The sequence below is a fragment of the Mustela putorius genome, unplaced genomic scaffold, assembly GCF_011764305.1.
Source record: "Mustela putorius furo isolate JIRA1106 unplaced genomic scaffold, ASM1176430v1.1 tig00000421_pilon_pilon_pilon, whole genome shotgun sequence".
Taxonomy (NCBI): Eukaryota; Metazoa; Chordata; class Mammalia; order Carnivora; family Mustelidae; genus Mustela; species Mustela putorius.
In genome coordinates, this window is record NW_025421375.1 from 5111377 (window position 1) to 5131640 (window position 20264).

The 20264-nt window shown below is 36.1% G+C and overlaps 1 protein-coding gene across 5 annotated transcripts in view; it reads left to right on the top strand.

Annotated features, from left to right (window-relative positions):
- The window catches only part of CNTLN (centlein), a 289645-nt gene that overhangs the window by 191024 nt on the left and 78357 nt on the right, over positions 1–20264 (top strand). For all 5 annotated transcript variants that reach the window (XM_004765706.3, XM_013063112.2, XM_013063111.2 and 2 more), the window contains 2 exons: positions 5124–5215; positions 10391–10932. In XM_004765706.3, coding sequence (XP_004765763.1) covers positions 5124–5215; positions 10391–10932 — 634 coding nt within the window. The remainder of the gene's footprint in view (positions 1–5123; positions 5216–10390; positions 10933–20264) is intronic.

Below are 20264 nucleotides of genomic sequence, written 5' to 3' on the forward strand. Positions count from 1 at the left end.
TTAGATAAGCTATCTAGCTGATCTCCGGCTAGCTGAAGTAGTCTCAGCCTGCTACTTCTCCGCCATCTTGACTCCTCCCCCTTGTCTTCATTTTTGAAAGATCTTTTAACCGAGTATAGAATTCTTCATTGGTGGAGGTTTTTTTTTCTTTTGATACTTTAAAAAAATGTTCTCCACTATCTTCTGACTTAAAATGCTTCCAGAGGTAATTCTCCTGTCACTCTTATCTTTTTGCAAAGATACATAACATGTAATTTTTTTCTACTCTTAGCTCTGGGGGAAAGGAACTATTCTTGGGCCTGTGTGAATAATCCTTTAGGTGGTTCTTTTTTGGGGTTATTTATACACATTTGTGTGCTGATCAGTACTTAGCTGGAGACTTGAGGGATGCCCTCTGTAGATCTTCAGAGCTCTCCCTATCTCTGATTTGTGTTCTCTGGTACTTTACCCTGCAAACCCGAGCTTCCTTGGCCTCCCTGGACTCTGGGATCTGTCACTGCAATTGAAGATCACCAGACTCCATTTAGTCCTTCATTTTTGTGCTGTGACCTGGAAGCTCTCTAGGCAGTACATGGGAGCAATGATTGAGTTCACTCCTTTGTTTGTCTTCTCTCAGGGATGACTACTTTCCATTGTCCTATGCCCAGTGTCTGAGAACCATTTTTTCATCATTTTCTGTAGTTTTAGTTCCACATGGACAGGTAAATCTGGTACCCTGGTACTTACTTTTATTGTCATTGAACATGTTTTTCCCTGGATTAAAATCCCAAATCTCTATGAAGAGTAACCTTTTTTTATGTACCAGATGTATTTTTTTATTTCTTGCTACCTATTTTCCCCTGTCTATTTTTTCAAAGATTTGAAAATTTATGCATGTTTTTAGAAAAAACTCATTACCTTTCCTCTCAAGTCAGTTCTGTCTCCTCTTCCCACATGAGCACCTTAAGCCCCTACCACACTAAATTCCTCTTTACTGAAAATTGCAATTCATACTGTAGTGAATCTCTTACAATCCCATAATATCTCTGTTAGGAGCTCAGCTGAGCTGGAGAGAGCTGAGCTGCCAGGTGTCCACGTAGCTGATTTAAGATAATAAGCCAAAGTGAAAGTAACAGTCAAGCCTTTAATCACTTTCCATGTAAGCAAGAGGCTAACATGGAGAAAGTGCCAACTCCCTCTGTTCTGTCTCCCCCCTAGAACCACACACCAGTTGAGGATCAGATGGATTAGCACAGACAAAGGTGTTGTCTTATGCCAAAGGAATCTTGAGCTAAAGTCTCCTGCATTTTTATTGACCTGGGTCTTGGGGGAGAAGGAAGGGGGAAGGTAAAAGAGGAAAAGAACTGAGTACTGAGTCAGATAGATGAAAGAAGAATGTTACCTCCACCTTAGCCACCAAATAAGGAGTTCTTGGCAGAGGCACTTGAAGAAGGCCTCAGCCAAAGGGCTGGCAGTGAGGAGGTCTTCACATGGAGTCCTAGTGGAGGCTCTTAGGCTAGGAACACAGATATGCATAAGAATGTGGTTGGCCGGAGGGAACTTGAGCCCTTAACTGTAACTCCCTTCAGGGACCATAGTCCATTAGCTGTGTACCAGGTCCGGTTGGGGAGGTCAACTTCCATCATGGGGCATACCAGGTAAAGCATATAATACCTATGGTCAGGCCTGAAAAATCGTTAAAAGATGAGGTTTGGAGCAGGAATCCTTGCATGAGTATGTTCGTAAAAACACTGTTCATGGTGTTCTTCATTGAAAACTGAAGGCCTGTTGGGAAAACGCACTCACAAACAACAGCAAGCCTGTTTTGTTTTGTTTTTTCCTTTTTGTATGTGGGTGTGTGGATTGGCGGAAGCAGTTCTCCTTGCTGTGGATCATCTAATCCAGCTCTTTCTCAGGCTGCAGGTAGAATTTACTCTGCTCCACGTGTCTATTTCTGGGCTACAAAGGGACAAGTATGAACATACAGAACTTCTTAAGCCTAGATTTGAAACTGACATATCATAACTTCTATCCATATTCTTTGGCTAAAATAAGTCATTTTATTAAATACAGCTAGCAACAATTCATATGTCTTTATCTGTATGAGTTTCTGTGGTGGGCTGGGGGCATATTTCAGACTAGGCCCTCACCCATAAATTTTCTGGAAGTCCTGTTGTCCAGCTGCAAGTATCTACTAAGCGTCACATTATTACTTTCAAAGATTGTTAGGAACAGGCGTGACAGTCACACATAGAGGCTTAATGTCAATATCTTGGATTTGGCCTTTCCTGCCAGTGTGTCTGTGTTATCTCCTTTGATGTGGTGAGAAACACTTTCATTTCCAACCCTGAAAGTACTGGAACGTATGTACTTCTCTCTATGCCTGTGGCTGCTCCTTTCTGAGCTCAGTTCTTTCCTCTAGAACCTAGTCAAATGCAGCCAGTAACAATCACCCCATTCGACCCTGGAACTTCCTCACTCATTGTTACAAATTTATCAGCTACATTTATTGTCTTCCATGTTATGTCAGATGGGAGTTTGCCAAATGTTTGCCACTGTGTAACACAGGTCGCCATTTTCACAGCTCCTGGAACATTCTTTGGCACCAACCACCCAGCCCCCAAATCAATGCCACATCATTTAGGTTTTTATTATAGCCGTGCTCAGTTATCATTACCAATTTCTGTACCTGACAGCTTTAGCTATTGTATAAAGAACCACAAAATCTCAATGACTTGCAATAATATACGTTATTTTTTTGCTGATGGTTTCTGTGGATCAGCTGGCGCAGATGTGCTTCAGGCTGCATTTCTGTGATTGTCTGGAGCATATTGGGCTCACTTACGTCCACCATGTCTCAGGCCCAGTGACTATGTGGGCATATTCTTTTCAAAGCAGATACTGGAAATTTCCATGGGGAGAGGGGAAATACCTAAGTTCTAGGTTTATAACACTCTTACGTATACCCACATTCCTTTGGTCAAAGCATCTCATACGGCCAAGCTCAGCATCAGTGGAGTGGGAATCTGTACTCCACCCATGAAGGCAGAGGAGAGTAGAGTAAGGATTTGCTGACTAATAATCTACCATAGTGTGATATCAGAGTATAAACCAAAAGCGTTTGCTGTTTTTCGAGTACCTACAGCTCAAAATACTGCGGCGGCATATTTTAGGGTGGGATTTCCTATAACCCCTCATAATGAGAAAAGATTTTTAAAAATAACTTGAGAAAATAGCTAGAAGAATCTACCAGGAGGGGAAAAGGTTGCAGAAGAATTAAATTTGCTCAGGTAATTTAAGAGAATTAAGAGAAAAGAAAAACAGAGAAGGAAAGATAAGTGTAAACTATTATAAATAAGCAATGTTAAAAGAAAGTGGAGGAAGAACTTAAAAGATTTTAAGAACTTAAAAGAAATTAAAAGAAAGAGGAAGAACCTCCTGGGAAGGAATATAAATCAGAATGAATTTTTATAGTAAAAATAAAAGTAAGGCATTTAAAACTAAAACATTAAAAATAAATCTTGAATGGGAGGAGAATCAAGGGGCGGGCCTGTTTCTTGCTGCCCTCCATCACTTGAGCCTAGCTACTTGAGTATTCTTTGAAAACCTGTGAAGGTAAGAAACTAAAGTTTTCAAAAGAAAATCACAAGTGAGCATGGTCAACCCATCCACCAGTGGACTTTTGCATACACCCAGCAACACAAAACAACAATCAAATCCATTTTTAAATCAGTCTTCAGCATTTATTTTATTGGAGTTATTTTGCTATTTTTAGTATCCTATGCTCTTTGAGCATAGAAATAGTTTCTTATTTTTAAGAGTAAATATTTCACTTAGAACTATAGTAGATATTTAAATGACTTGAACAGCTGAATTGTATTTGCATATTATTTCTATATTGCTGAAAGAGTGTTGTAAATGAATTCAGCACCATGGTGTTAGGGGACTAGAAAAAGAAACTTGGGAACCAATAGATTATTATCAAGGTAAAGGTACATATTCCCCAGGTGGCAAATTCTACCTATTCTAGCTTTTATTATCCTTAGGATAGTGTTCTATTTATTTCATGAGTGCAGAAGTTTTAATTGGATATGTCATGTTTCAAAGACAAAAGAAATGCCTAATTCACTCTAACAAACTTGTTAGTCACTGTTTATACCAAGAGGATTTCTACTCTACAGAGAATAATATTGTTTTCTTTTTCCTTTGTTGATAAATCAAAGTTTTACACTGACCTACAGCAGCCAAGCATACTTTAAAGCAAAATCACCTCAGTCTAACACAGATATGTATCCTTTTAGCTTTATGTATTCTTTTTTGCCCTTCTTTTGATTCCTTAAGAAATGCTGTATCCTAAAACTAATTCAGTAAGAAAATACTAAATTTGTCACAATAATTATTTGATTAGAAGACATTTATTTATAACTTCTAATGTATTTAAATTTTACTAGTATTAACTGAAATTTTACGATTTTTTTCCCTTTAATTTTGATACGTTGCTTGTATATTTTTGCTTGGTTGAAAAGGTTTTGGTAGTCACTGGCATGGTCAGTATAGGAATTACTTAAAGAAATAATTTCACCTCTTATCTGGGTTTCTATGTGTTGTAAAGTGACAGTTTTTCTGGAAGTGTGATTTTTATGGTTTACTCTGCCCAGTGCATGATCTTTTACATGAAAAAAAGGTGGTGGTAGGGGCTGTTACAGTTTCAATCCACCCTAATTCGGTTAGTGTTTGCTTTGTTCAGCAATCACTCTGATCCTCCTGGCAGGGAACAAGATCCAGAGAACAAAACTGGTAGTGACTGTATAGATAAGAAGGCAGTGAATTTTGCTTTTAAGGCAAAGGGGGAATAGTCTACAAAAGAATGAAAACAGGAATAAAAGTGTAGCATTGTTAACCTGAAGATCTGTTGTACCTTTGAAAATCTTACACTGGGGGAAAAAAAAGACACTACAAAGGTACATAATTATGTGATTGAAAATCTTGGAAAAGGTCACCATTTAGTTCTCAGCCAAATAGTCAGCAATAAAATAGACTAGATTATTCATAATTGAGAAACTTAGAACCCTTTTCCTTAAAACGACAGGCCAGTTTTTCAGCAGTATATGAGGTACCATAATATATTATTTATTCTCTCGCAGAACAACTCTGTAGATACGGTGAAGATGATGGGGTCAAGAAGAGTACTCCAGAGAAGAATGGGAAAGAAATGTCAGAGCAGACATTGCAGAAGGTAGTCTAATCTTTAAGATATTGAGCTGAGGGAGTTAAATCTGAATTTTAACATAAAGGATTGTATTTTAAAACGAAGTCTCATGAACTTATACCTTGTGTGAATCCTTAATTTAAATTCATAATTCAAAATCATTCGCTTGCCAAAATGGGTTAAAAAAAAATCAATGTTAGTGAAATAAATGTGGAAAACACTTGTGCTTCTGTTGACATAGATTAAAAATATCTTCAGAGATGAAATGAAGGACATGACAATGGAAATTATAAAAATTTATACTATATGTGCTTATTAGTTATAAATTAACAGTTTCATTTTAAAATGGGACATGATGAGAGTCTGTTATACTTCAAAAAGCATATAGATTTGCTGTATTTGAACTATTAAAACTGAGCATAGTTTTAGCTTCAGCGAAGTAAAATGATAATATGTTTGTAATTTAATTTTAAAGTTACAAATATACATGACTTATCTCATTTTAGATAGAAATTTATGTCCATATAATTTAGGATCACTCTCCCTGTTTTAACAGAACTACTCATATAAACCCTGCAGTCACTTTATATCATCCTATAATTAATAATAAGATGTTCTTTAAAAATATTAACATCTATTTTTATAATTTTATACTTAATTCATATTTTTTATATGTAAATACAAGACCCATTAAGTTGACTTGATTTCGTTTTAGCACTCATTATTATTGTTACAAAGAAAATTTTTTTTAAGGATTATTCTATGCCTGGTTATCATTTGCTATGCTGGATACTCAGATAAAGCTGGAAATACACAAATATATAAACATATATAAACAAAAATATTAATGTGACTACTTACATTTCTTGCATCTGTGACTTGACTTATAGGAAATCTAGTGACTTACAACAGATGATGTCATCTCTTCTACTTCTAACACTTGCCCAATGTCAGGTAACAAAGGCTGTCAACTCATAATTACTGAATAACACATAACCGCTTAATCCAACATACAGAATAAGAAATACTCACAGTCATTTATCTTAAGGCAAAATGAGTAATTGAAATAATATATGCATTATCAGCTGGAATGTCAAACAGTTCGCATTAGCTTATCTTCTTTGTTTCACAGTGACATTTTTGTTTGCTGGGGTTTCTATAATTTTTCTCTCTATGACTACATAATACCATACTACTACCTACTATTTCCTTAGGGTAGAAACCCTAAAGAAATCCATTATTTCATTCCAGCTGCCATAAATGGCTACTACCATAGTTCTGAAAAGCCAAGAGGAATTATTTGCATTGGACTATCACTAATTTGTCACCTTTAAAAAATATTAACCTAATGCAGTTGTACAAGTCATGATTTAACCTTTTGAAGTTGGGTTTCCTCATTTTAAAAGGATGTATTGTAAAACTCATACAAAATAGGTTTAAAAGATAGCAACAACATGAAGACAATGTTTATATAGTAGAAATAAAACATACAAAATTATTTCTAATAATATATTAACATTTCACACTGTTACGGCATGAATGGTGTGAATTGAGTCCCCTCTCACCCAGTTTTATTATGTCAAAGTCCTAATTCCCAGTATCTTCAGAATGTGACAGTATTTGGAGATGAGGTCTTCGAAGAGTTCATTAAATTAAAATGAGATTGTTGGGGTTTAAACTACCCACTCTGTGGTATTTTCTGAAGCAGCACTAGCAAACTATTACAGACACTTTGCAAAGCCAAGTGTTTTATTTCAGTTTAGAAAGGGGCCATCTTTTTTGGTAAATTATTTAAATGATCAGTACTGGAGGAAAAGTATGCACTTGAGTTGACTTACAGACAAACCAAATGCCTTTAAAAAAATCCCTTGACTTTCTTTCTCAAATATATATTGAAATTTTGCTCTTTGTTTCTGGAGGCTTAACATCAGTTTAACAGTAATTTTTAAGAGTATGCCTTGAATGACATCTTAAAGATCTTTTATTTTTATTTATTTGACAGGGAGAGAGATTACAAGTAGGCAAAGAGGCAGGAGGGGGTAGGGGGGAGCTGGGTCCCCACTGAGCAGGGAGCCCGATGCCGGGCTCGATCCCATTACCCTGAGATCATGACCTGAGCCCAAGGCAGAGGCTTAACCCACTGAGCCACCCAGACACCCCTTGAATGACATTTTAATATATGTTATAGGCTTTCCTTTTCTCAAGTTTTTAGAAGTAGTGTCTCTGGGAGCACCTGGGTGACTCAGACATTGAGCATCTGCCTTTAGCTCAGGTCATGATCCCAGGGTCCTGGAAATGAGCCCTGAATCAGGCTGTCTGCTCAGTGACTTAGCCCTGTCACTCTTCCTCTGTGCTGGCTTGCTCTCTCTCTCTCGAATAAATAAAATCTTAAAAAAAAAAAAAAAAAAGTAGTGTCTCTGTTTTATTACTTTTCCTCCATTTTCAACTTAAAAGCAAATAATTTTGACCAGTTTTTACGATTAAACATGGATTCACATTAGGCAGTTAACAGACTTAAACATTTTAAATGTAACAGTCTTTAAAATGACATTTTTCCAGTGGTACATAAAATTTTCGTGAGTTGCATCCAAATTTATTGGATTTTAGGGGTGCCTGCATGGCTCAGTAGGTTAAAGCATCTGCTTTCAGCTTAGGTCGTGATCCCAGGGTCCTGGGATCCAGCCTTGCATCAGACTGTCTGCTCAGCAGGGAGCCTGCTCCCCCATCCTCCGCCCGCCTCTTGTGATCTCTGTCTGTCAAATAAATAAATAAATAAATAACAAAATCCTTAAAATAAATAAATAAATAAATAAATAAATAAATAAATGGATTTTAGTCAAAAGAAAAAGATAATCCTAATTTCCAGAATTGAAATCTCATATTCAAGATGTTTGTTACATTTGTTTTTAACATGTTGATTTACTGGCTAATTCAGCAGTATTTAGTGCAAGTAATTATATTTTAGCTAAAGTAATTTCATTAAGTATCTGTTGTGATTAATAATAATAGAGACAATAATGATGATGGTGATGGTAGTGATAAACTGTTTTGACCTGGCTGTCTACCAGGAACTATTGTGTGTGATCATATTTAATACTTAAAATCTGCAAGATAAATATTACTATTCCCATTTCACAAATAGGGAACTTTAAAATAGGTTAAATATTTTACCAGGTTAAGATAACCTGAACTGGAAGTAAGATAAAAACCAGAACAAAATTTAATTTCCCCAAGACCACACTGTTCCTTAATACTTTTATATCAACATTCAATTTTTTTAAAAAAAGGTAATTTCTTATTTGCACAAGATAGATTTAAAAAAATACAGTCTACTCTGCTTACTCCATCATGGAATCTAACATGCTAAAATATTTAAAAATATACACATGAAAAGTATATTGTTTGTAGTTATTAAAACCACTAAGAAACTGCAGAGTTTATAAAAAAGTGATACTTCTTATTTTGTAGTATTTTTTATTAAATAGAGAATTAAATTTGGCATAGAATAATTTTGAAAAAGTAAATGGTTTTCAGCCACAGTTCATATGTTCTTGAACACTTACTTTTTGTCACATTGTCCAGCTCTTCAATAAAGTATTTGCACTGTAAAGGACCAATACAATTTCTCTTACAGAAGTACAGAGGTCTGTAATAGTCTGGTATAAACTCTTCCATATACCTCTGTTCTGGCTCAAGAGTAAGCCTTATAAAGAAACAGGTCTAACAGTAGGTGAATATATCATACTGTGGAATCACAAATTTAAATTAGATGAGATCCTTAATATTTGTTTTGGGAAATATCCATGTCCTGAATCAGGATAACCTATTGGTGAAGCTTACTGAATTAAATGAAGGAGGCTGACCTCACAAGAAGAATAGGGGATGTGGAAGGATAGATAAATCAGAAATGACTGAAAATCATATCTAGGAAACAACTTATATCTTCACCACCATAACTCAGTCCAGTAAGATTCATCTTGTAGATTTCTGGAATATTTTAAGTTAATGGTTGTCAGTACATCAAGTATGTTTATCCTTTGAAGAATTGTTTTAAAAGTAAAAATTAGTCCATATGATGTTCCAGTCATTTAGGTTTCTTGCTTGACCCCAGTTCTTTGTTCCTTTCCATGCATATCTGGGTAACTTTTCCCATATGGCTTGTAGAATAGTGGGAGGGGCACAAAATCTTAAATTTGAATCCCATTTTGAAGCAGGAAATGTTTACCTCTTTGTACTACTTAAGTTTTCAGAGTCTCTATTTTCTTCTCTGGGAAGATAATTATTGGCTCTACCCACTTCACATGGTTTCGAGATGATCAGGAGAGATCATCTTTATGAAACCATCTTGTAAATGGTAAACTGTACTTTACAAACAATAATGATTATTTTTCAAGATTTCAATTGAAATCAACTCCCCCTTGAAATTTTCATACTCATGGCTTGGAATTAATTGCTCTGTCCTTTTGCCCCGACTTCTGGCACTTAGATCCTATCTTTTATCAGATTTATTTCTGCAAGTGCCTTTTTTTCCAAATAGTTTTTAAAATTTTTTAAGGTAAAATAATGTATGTTTTCATTTCTGTGTCCTACAGTGTGAACAATGCTTATTGAAATAAGTGAATGCCATCTTGGAATAATTTTAATTTTAAGTTGTTAACTTTTTTTCAGTAAATATTTCTTTATTATATAAATTAAGGACCTCATGACTACTAAAATTACATCTTTCTAATTTAGAATAAAGCAGCCTTGGTAGATTATATTTTATATAGGTAATCATTTTTTTCACGTGATTGTTAGATATTGAAGAAAATTGTTATTAAAGTTTTTCTGTGCATCTATTTTTAGACTTTTTGTCTAAGTTGCTTTTCTCTAAAAATATTTCTCACAATAAATAGACTATATAGCCAAAGCACTTACCTCAGAAAACTCTGCAAAGTTTATTAGCATACTTAGTTCTCTATCACTTTGTGTAGAATTTTAACTTCTTTTACCATCTGTCCTTTATTCAACAGATGTATTATTGCATTTTGTAATGTATTTATCTACACCACCTTAGATTTATTTAGAAATTAAGTACTTTAGATTTATTTTGTCCTTGTGCTAAGTGTAATTTTACTTTCATAAATTAGAAATGATAAAAAAAATATACAGCAGATTATGGTTTGGGGCTTTTAAAAGAATAAATCAAACTCTTCTGTTTAGGTTATTGAATTGGAAGATCGGCTAAAATCCTATGAGAAAGGGTCAAGAAAAATAAAAGAAGGGAATAAAAAATTAATGAAAGAAAATGACTTCCTGAAATCCCTCTTAAAACAGCAACAAGAAGATTCAGAGGGCAGAGAAAAAGAACTAGAACAGCTGCAAAGGGGGAGTAAAGAAGTAGAAAAAGATAAAGCTGAACTTCAGGTAAAAATCGGTGAACTGGAGAGAGAAGTCACTTCCCTAAGGAGACAAGTGGCTGAAGCTAATGGATTGAGAAATGAAAATGAAGAACAGATGAATTCAGTGGAGAAATTGCAGCATTCAGCATCAGCAGACAAAGCTAAATCTGAGATGGCCGCCGCCGAAGTGAGGTCTGGACAATATGACTGTAAGACAACAACGACCAAGGTTAAATTGAAAGCCGGGAAGAAAAAGGGCTCTGTGGGTCGTTACCACACTGTTCTCAATCACTCCATCAAGGTTATGAGCAGTGTGTTTGAGAACCTCAACAAGGACGGCTGGGAGGATGTGAGTGAGAGCAGGTAAGGCTCTCATTAGCTTAGCTCTGTGGTGGGGACACTGTGCATATGTAAAGCACCAGCAAATGGAGATTGAATTTCAACTACTGTCGATTTGGTATTCAGAAAAAATACTGTCAGATCCTTTGAAATATCTTGGGAGGTCTTGTTCTGAGCTTATTGACTGAAATTTGCATGCAAAATTAGCCACAACTGCATGAGTATTTGAATAGGTGCCAGGAAACCCAAAAGAAGGCAATGCTTGATTTCTTCCAGTGATGCTATTTTCATGCAGTCATGAGGCTTGAAATTGACAGTTTGGCAGGTTGATTTAATTTGCTGGCCCTTTGCATATTCACCACTGACAGCTAAGGATTCCCAGGCAAGCCTACTAAGTCGGTTTAGTTATCTTGTGACATGCCAACCTGGGAGGAGAAACATTTTTCCCCCTTAATTTAGTTAGATAAATTTTGAATGACCCATTTCAGCTTGTTACCAGATGTCTACAAGCTGTTTAACATCCTTTAAATTAAGAACCATCTTCACTAATTATTTCATGTATGTATTTATGCAAAGTCATTGTACTAACTTTAATTGAATGGTGGTTAAAAATTAGTTCTTTAAAGGTAAAGCTCTGTAAATTCCTAGCCCTAAGTTATATAACACCTAGTGAATAGCAACATGGGAATAGTAAAAATCTGTAACACTTCTTTTCCTTACCCCTGGCTATACAGTCGTATACATACTTGAAGCACATAGGTAAAACCACAAAGGCAAATGGATAGCAGAACACATCTTTTGTGGGAAGTTTACTGTTGCCAGAATTGCTAACAATTTGAACAATTTTCCATAATTCTGTCTTGTTTTATAATGGCATGTATTTTCCCAAGTTTTTTGGTTTGTTTTTTTGTTGTTTTGTTTTTAAACCCCCAAAGAGAACTGTTTTAGATTTGGGATATCCCTAGATAGTGTAGGGGCCGAAGAGTTTTCCTTCCTTCCCCTTGAGGTTCCTTGACTGGTTTAATAATGAAATTGATATAAGACAGATTAACAGGAGGAAAACAAAGAGAAGTTCAATCACATGCGTACCTCCTTCCTACGTGGGAGAGACCCAAGAAAACTGAGTAAGTCCTCCAAATGGCCAAAACCTTCTCCTTAAATACAGTTTTCAGATGAAGACAAAAGAAGGTGGGGTCAGCGATTCAGTTATGGGAGGTTATCAGGAAAAGTACAGTAAATAAGGGGGAAGATTATTATGCAGATTTAAGTCCTTGTCTTCTTCATGACAAAAATTTTTAGAAACTTAGAGTCGTCCATTTCTTAGAATTTTTAGAAACTTAGAGTCGTCCGTTTCTTCCTGGCACAAGGACGGCAGCACACCTCCAAGTGGAGACAACAACGTATGCATGTAACTGTCTCTTACAAAAAGGTAATGTCTACTTGATTTCCAGAACTTGTTCTGTGTTTGCAGTTTCTTAAAGGTAATTCTTATGCCCAACAGACATATTTTGGGGTGGCAAACTCTGCCCCTGTAATCCCACCTTTGAAACTTCCCCGAGAAGTTTCACAGGCCAGAGGCTAAGCTGATAGATTGCTCTGGATCTCAAGGAACCAGTCTCTGTTCTGAGGATAGGTCAGTTTAGTTAAACAGTTGTGTATTATTTTAGGAGGTTGGTCTTACAGGTGGGCTCCCACAGTTAGACCTATTTTGTGTGAAAAAATCAGTCATTTAAAAACGCATTCCTTTGGAAGCAAAATTAAAACAAAAGTTAATGATTAGAGCAGACTATAAACCCAGTCTGAGTCTGAGGTCAGACAATAGAAAGAAGACATTTCTAGGCAGAGGAGCTGAAGCATCTTCTGCAGTTTAAATAAGTCTGATGATGTCATTGGTTGTTTAGTTGCCCACACAGCAACAGGCATGAAGATTATCAAAACACGAGCTTTTGTGGTGGTTGCTTTGATGTTTGTATCAAGTGACCTAGCTTTAGTTTGCAGGACTTATGGAGGAAAGGCAGCTTTCCTTTCCTTTCAGTGATTCCAAGTCAAAAGTATAAACATTAGTTTGGAGAGTCATAGCCAAATATTTGAGGAAACCAGAATAATTCAGGGTTCAGTATAGTTTATAGACAACAAACCCTTGAGACAATAAGAACTAGAATCTAATATCCACAAAGGTAGGTTATTGAAATATAATTAAGCTCTTTCAAATCACCCTAATTTCCACTAAAGGTAACCAAAATAAGCCCAATTTCAATAAACTTGGCGTGGTTATTTACATAAGTCCAGCAAAGAATAGTGGTTGACCATATAGCTCTTTTTAAATCTGCTTTACTGGAATTTTTCATAAGGGGTTTCAGATTGAAATTTCAAAGCTTCTCAAGACCAAGATGCCAGTCCAATGATTTGCCACCAGACTTGCCTGCAATAGCTGTAGATTTGGGTAAATTTCTCTCTTCTTGAGGTCCCCAAAATGTCCTGAGGTTTCTTCACCTGCCAAGAAGTGACCTTCCTTACCAGGAAAAGCTGCTGGGGTACCAGACTGTTTTCCTAAAAAGTTTTATTGGTTCCATAAAGTCATCTTAGTTCCTAAAAGCTGTCTGGTCATAATCTGAGTCTATGCAAGCTTCTCTAAGATAGGACATGCCAGTCAAAACCTTGGTAATATACCCAATATTCCCAATTCTGTCATGTTACAAGAGAACAGATTCTTGCTGAACTTATGCCAAAAAAAAAAAAAAGATTTCCATGAAAATATAAGAATATTTACTAAGAGTTTCCAAATTCTGGAGGGATTACCTAGGGAGAAAAAGATAAATGTTTCCATCTGTTTACAAAAGGCACATTTTACCAAATTGTTGTAAGTCATTGTTAGTTTAAGAGAAGAGGTTTTCTTAAATCTAGAAGAATAAAACATTAAAAACATTAATGATAAAACAAAGTCACAAAAATTATAATCATTATCATCAGTTCATTAAGTCCCATGTTACTAATTTTTAATTCTGCTAGAATCAGTTTTTCTATTAGTTCTGGAAACTCTTACCCAGTTCAGTTTTATGATCTTAAAGTTATAAGAAATGGGTATTTTAGAATATTTTCCATGAGTCTTCTTGGAGATGAAGCATTTTCCAAATATTACTGCTAAAGTTTAAGAGTAGGGGCACCTGGATGGCTCAGTTAGCTATGTGTTCAACTCTTTTGTGTGTGTATGTATGTTCACTCTTGATTTCAGCTTAGGTCATGATCTCACGGTCAAGACATCAGGTTCTTCACTGGGCATGGAGCCTCCCTTAAGATTCTCTCTCCCTCTTCCTCTACCCCTCCCCCTTTCCAAAAGCTTGTGGTCACTCTTTCTTTAAAAACCAACAAACAAACCATTAAAATTTCAGAGTAAAACAAGAACTGTGTAAAATGACAGAATTAAAAATGGCCATGGTTAACCATCTGCTGAGAGTTCATTACAATGCAATTGACAAGGAAATGTTGTTATTTCTGTGGTATATGTACTTCAGGATAATAACTAGAACTGTAAGTGATAACATTATACCAGGACAAGTCAGAGTTTTAGGAATTTCATGCAAATTCCAGAACACTTAAATTGATACTTTTATCTACAAAAATATAATCAAATAAGTTTAGCATCACATTTTTTACAATATTTCTCATGTAACTTAATGAACTAAATCAACCTAATTAGGTTAGTAACTTTTGAGATATTCCAGGGATCATGTTTAGTATCTTAGAATTTCTTCTGGGTCAGAGACTTCATTTAGAATTTGATTTTGGGAAGTTTGTCAAAAATATCGAAAGGTTTTGGACAGTTGACTAAATAGGATCATAGTTTACCATGAGCTAATACTTAGTTACCTATTTAACCAACACTATAAAGACTTCACAGGCAAATACAGAAGCTTACACAGTGCTCATCAAAACTTAGCCATTTTTATATCAAAAGGACTAGACTTACATAAGTAATAAAAAACTTGATTATAAAAATAATGAAGCACAGGGAATTATTTTGATTTAAAAAAACACAAAATCTTTGCTTTCAGGGTACATTATTTTAAAAGGTAAAGAACATTTCATTGTCTCTTACCAAGAATATACCAATAGTCAGAAAATGTCCTTTTACCAGAGACAAAATCAAACTGAAAAGTTATAGTAGCTTACTTCTGATATTAAAGTTCACTCAATGAAATTAATTCCAATCTTAGCCAGTCCTAGCCATGCATTAGTTCCTTTTTAAAGATTCCCTTCCACAGACTTTCTACAAGTTTCAAGTTTGTCTTGTTTTTCTTCTTTCCCATTTATAATTAATTGGTTTTACTTTGGGACATACTTTCTTTCCTTCAACAAAATGCATTTCTATTCCATATACCTTTTTTTACTGAAAACACACATCCTACTTATCTTGCATTCAGAAAAGATTATTATTTCTAGTAGTTTTAGTTACATTTACTAATTAGAATTCTTAACCCTTAAAAACCTTAATTTCAGATCCTGGGTAGCTCAGTTGTTGAGCAACTGCCTTCAGCTCCAATTGTGATCCTGGGGTCCAGGATTGAGTCCCGTATTGGGCTCCCTGCACAGTGGGGAGTCTGCTTCTTCCCCCCGATCCTCCACCCCCCCTTTGCTCTTTCTCTCTCTCTTTCTCTCTCTCTCTCTCTCAAGTAAAATATTAAAAAAGAACCTTAATTTCTAGTGAAAACTAAGTAAGCAATTGTGAACTGTGTTATACCAGCATTCTTTAGATTGCCAAATTTATACTTATATTCCATAATTTATACAAACATATGCCCCTCCCCTTTTAAAAATAGTGCATTCTTTCAGTATGATACATGACATGCTTACCAACAGATTCAAATAATTGTTTAATTGCTGTGTAATATGAAGCTGAAAGTAGATAAGCTTATGTTCAGTAATTATTTTATCTTATTTGGAAATGATCTAGATGGTGAGTTCACCACCACTGAATTTAACTTAGCTATACTTTAAAGTTTCAACTTAACAAAGGTATTTGGAAAACTATGTTTTAAGTATATATACTATAAAATATAATTTCCATTAAAAAGTTTATATAAGGGGCGCCTGGGTGGCTCAGTGGATTAAGCCGCTGCCTTTGGCTCGGGTCATGATCTCCGTGTCCTGGGATCGAGCCCCGCATCGGGCTCTCTACTCAGCAGGGACCCTGCTTCTCTCTCTCTCTCTCTCTCTCTCTGCCTGACTTTCTGCCTACTTGTGATCTCTCTCTCTGTGTCAAATAAATAAATAAAATCTAAAAAAAAAAAAAAAGTTTATATAAACGCTTTTAACCCACTAACAACTGTCTGAATCACTCACTTCCAACAATTGTGTTTAGACTACCCATGAAAACTTCATGAGACATTAGACACAGCCAGCCATCATCCCAAGTTTTTTTTTTTCTTGCTGACAAATTTTCTAAGAGATGCAACATGAAATTACTTGATTAGTAAACCCAGGCAGAATAAAAGTTGTATTTCTGCATTATATTCAGTGTTGGTAATGCTAATATATTAGAGTTTTGATTATACCAATGAACTTAACTAGTTTTTATTTACCAAAGATTATTCCAGGTCATGTGAACTTGAAACACATTTGGCTCCATTTTTGTTACATTTCTGAGAATTCAGTTTATGTGTATGTTTAATTTTCCTTATGTGAATTAAATAGAAGTCTTTCACAAATTAATTTTGGTAATACCATCTGGAGGCAGAAAAATATCACATATCTACAGTGTATGTATACAGACACACAGTGTTAGCAGGGAGATGTATGATAATGTACTAGTAAAAGAAGAGTAGGAATGAGTGAAGTTTCTTTTCAGATGACTTGTTTGTATTTACTAATATTTGTGGAGAAGACGCATGTTTTTTCATTTGCCTAAATTTCTTTTTTTTTTTTAAAGATTTTATTTATTTATTTGACAGATAGAGATCACAAGTAGACAGACAGGCAGGCAGAGAGAGAGAGGAGGAAGCAGGCTCCCCGCTGAGCAGAGAGCTTGATGCATGGGCTAGATCCCAGAACCTTGAGATCATGACCTGAGCGGAAGTCAGAGGCTTAACCCACTGAGCCACCCAGGTGCCCCATCATTTGCCTAAATTTCAAATGAGCTTTCCCCCTTTTGCTCTAGTTTGATAAGACTTACCTCCATGAAATGTGTAAAATATTTGCATCTCAAAGGTATGGGGAAGGAATGCAGGTTCCTCTAAAAAGAACTTTGCTTTCCTAAGGCCAATATTTACCAGCTTTTTGAAACAAATAGGGAAAGTTTAGGGAATAGTAAAAAGGGTTGGTGGACCTTGAATTGTTTCTGGAGCCATACCTATGGTCCTGTAAAGACTAGATATGTAAAACAAGGATAGCTGTCTTCAGTTCCTCAAAGAATTGGGTTGCTGGGAAATGATATCAAAGAACTGTCACAAATATCTAGCTATGTTGAAATGTTCTTCTTTCCTTTGGGTACATTTAGCTTAGGAGAAGCGCTAAACAAAATACAACAAAACAAAAACCAAGTCCTATCAGGCAGTGCATATCAGCCTTGTTCATAAATTTAGTCTGACTGGTAGATTTCCATCTAATTTTCTACCTTTTTAATCTATCCACTAATTGCAGGAGATAATCCACTTTAAAAACTTTTTTTTAAAAAAGTTTGCCTAAATTTCACAAAGACAGAGATCACAGGTAGGCGGTGGGGGGGGGGGTGGCTCCCTGCCGAGCAGAGAGGCCAATGTGGGGCTCTCTATCCCAGGACCCTGAGATCATGACCTGAGCCAAAGGTGCCCCAACTTAAAAAAACTTTTGATGATCCTTCCTTAGTTTAATAAATTCTTTAACTTGGCTCTTAGGTCATCCTTTGGCCGAGGAGTGAAAGATAGCTGAGGAGCATTGCCCCCAGTCTTGAGTGGTTATTGTGAAGGTAATCTCTTTAGACTGGAAAAGCAGTTCAGACGGAAATTTAGTAAAACATGAGAATTCAGATAAAGAATCATAGAGGGAAGCAGTAGGAATCATACCAGCCTTAATAACAACTTTTGTTTTAAGCAAGAACAAAATCAAAAGCAAAAAATAAAATTGGGTCTTTAGTTTTTCAGTTGTCCAATTTTCCAAATATCCACCTCACTTTTCTTTTTTGATGAGAAACTCCTCCGCAAAATTTGCATTTTAAAGAATAGCTCTTAGGTCCTATAGATGATGGGGGCAGAAAACTTATATCACAAAGGCATAGAAAAAATAAGTTTTTTCCAAGATGGAGTTTTGATGGTATATTTGCCTATTATTAGAGGTTCAGGGTAATTTAAATTGTTCTTTTTTTTCTCAAGTGCAGGACAATTCTGTTTCCAGTGCCTCAATATCTACAAGCAGTCTGAGATTGAATAGGTGAGGCCTGAGGATTGGTAAAGATGGGTGACCTCCAAATTGTTTTTAGAACCACATTTCAGGTTTTGTAGAGATTTGCAGAGAGGTGGGGCGGGTTTAAACAAGGGTCCCGGATATCCAAAGGATCTTCTTCAGGGACAGGGCGTTGGAAATAAATAGGTGTGGAGGAGAATAGAATCTACATTAGATATGGATCCTATTTTTTCTTCTGAATATAATTTCTGTTATTTCATATTGTCAAGAGAGTCCTTAGAGCTAGCTGTTTCTTAAGTACCAACTTACTTGCCTCTGTTAGGATTACCTTGATTTTATAAAAATTCCAAAGCTCAGGGGTGCCTGGGTGGCTCAGTGGGTTAAAGCCTCTGCCTTCAGCTCAGCTCATGATCCCAGGGTCCTGGGATTGAGCCCCATGGCGGGCTCTCTGCTCAGCAGGGAGCCTGTTTCCTCCTCTCTCTCTGCCTGCCTCTCTGCGTAGTTGTGATCTCTCTGTCAAATAAATAAATAAAATCTTTAAAAGAAAAAAAATTTCCAAAGCTCAGACTTTGGGATCTCCTGATTGGATGGGGGCCACCAAATGTGGAGGCAAGTGACACCTGCAGTGAAAGAATTCATCTGAGGCAGAACAAAAGGGAAAGAAATAATAACCTGGAGGGAGTTGTGAGCAGGGCTGTGGAGGAAAGACTGTCTGGCTTGAGGCAGTTGGTGGGGAGCTGTAGTTAAGTGGGGAAGGTGAGGAAGTATGGGAACATATGGAATTTAACTTTCCTGGTACTGTGTCTGAATGTAGGTCATCCTTGGTCAGCTAGGACTTATATGGATATTTTGAGGTGGGTTGCCTAATAGGCCTGTTTGTATTCAGCCACGGGGTTGCTGTGGGCCCTTCTACCTTCGTCAGTTTTCCATTGTTCAAGTTGAGTGCCTATAGGTGGCCTTTACACAGACCACACCCCAGAACAATTAAATCTTAACTTCTGTGGTGGGATACAAGCTTCACGATTTTTTGAAGCTCTCCAACTAATTCCAATAAGTAGACTAGTTTGGGAACCATTGTTCTAAATGATCAATGGGTCAAGTCCCTTGTCTTCAGGCAGGTAATAAAAACTTAAAAACAGGGCACCTGGAAAGCTCAGTCACTTAAGTGTCTTCCTTTGGCTCAGGTCATGACCCCGGGGTCCTGGAATCAAGTTCCGCATCAGGCTCCTTGCTCAGTGGAGAGTCTGCTTATTGCTCTTCCTTTGCGTACCCCCATCACCCCGCTCGTGATCTCTCTTTTTCTCTCTCCAATAAATAAATAAAATCTTTAAAAAAAAATTGATGAAGGTGAGGAAGAAGGACCAAATCTGTATTCCCATTTCTTTTTTACTTTTTGTAAGGGTTTCTTCCTCATTCTCAAAAGCCATTAGAGATAAAATCCTCCTTAGCTTAAAACTCACTAAGCATTTATCTATGTCTTCAAGGAAATTCTAGTTTCAGCTACTAATTATGTCTCAGCCGGTGATCTTTCCACTCTTCATAATAGAAGTGCTGGGGTTTACTCATGTGTGAGTATATATATACACGAATAAATACATGAAAGCTAAGTAACACAGTCAATTCTAATTTCATCACATTAGTGCTTGTGCAGATGGTCACATATTTTGGGAGATGTATCACAGTATCTCTTAAAACACAAGATTGTCATTTAAGTTGCTTAGCGGTGAAACTTGATTTTATACTGTGACGATTAAGTGTTACATTTCCTGCCTGACAGAACATTCTCAGGAATCACTCAGCTGCAAAAAAATTCTCAAACAATTAGAAATCCCACAGGGGAGCCTCAGGACTTTAGAACATTCTATTTCTTTTAGCTTTTCATAGTCTGAAATATAAGAAATGTACTTGGAAAACAGAAAAATAGAACCTTGTCCTTTATATATGTATATAAAATACTATATCATATAATTATTAGCTTATTA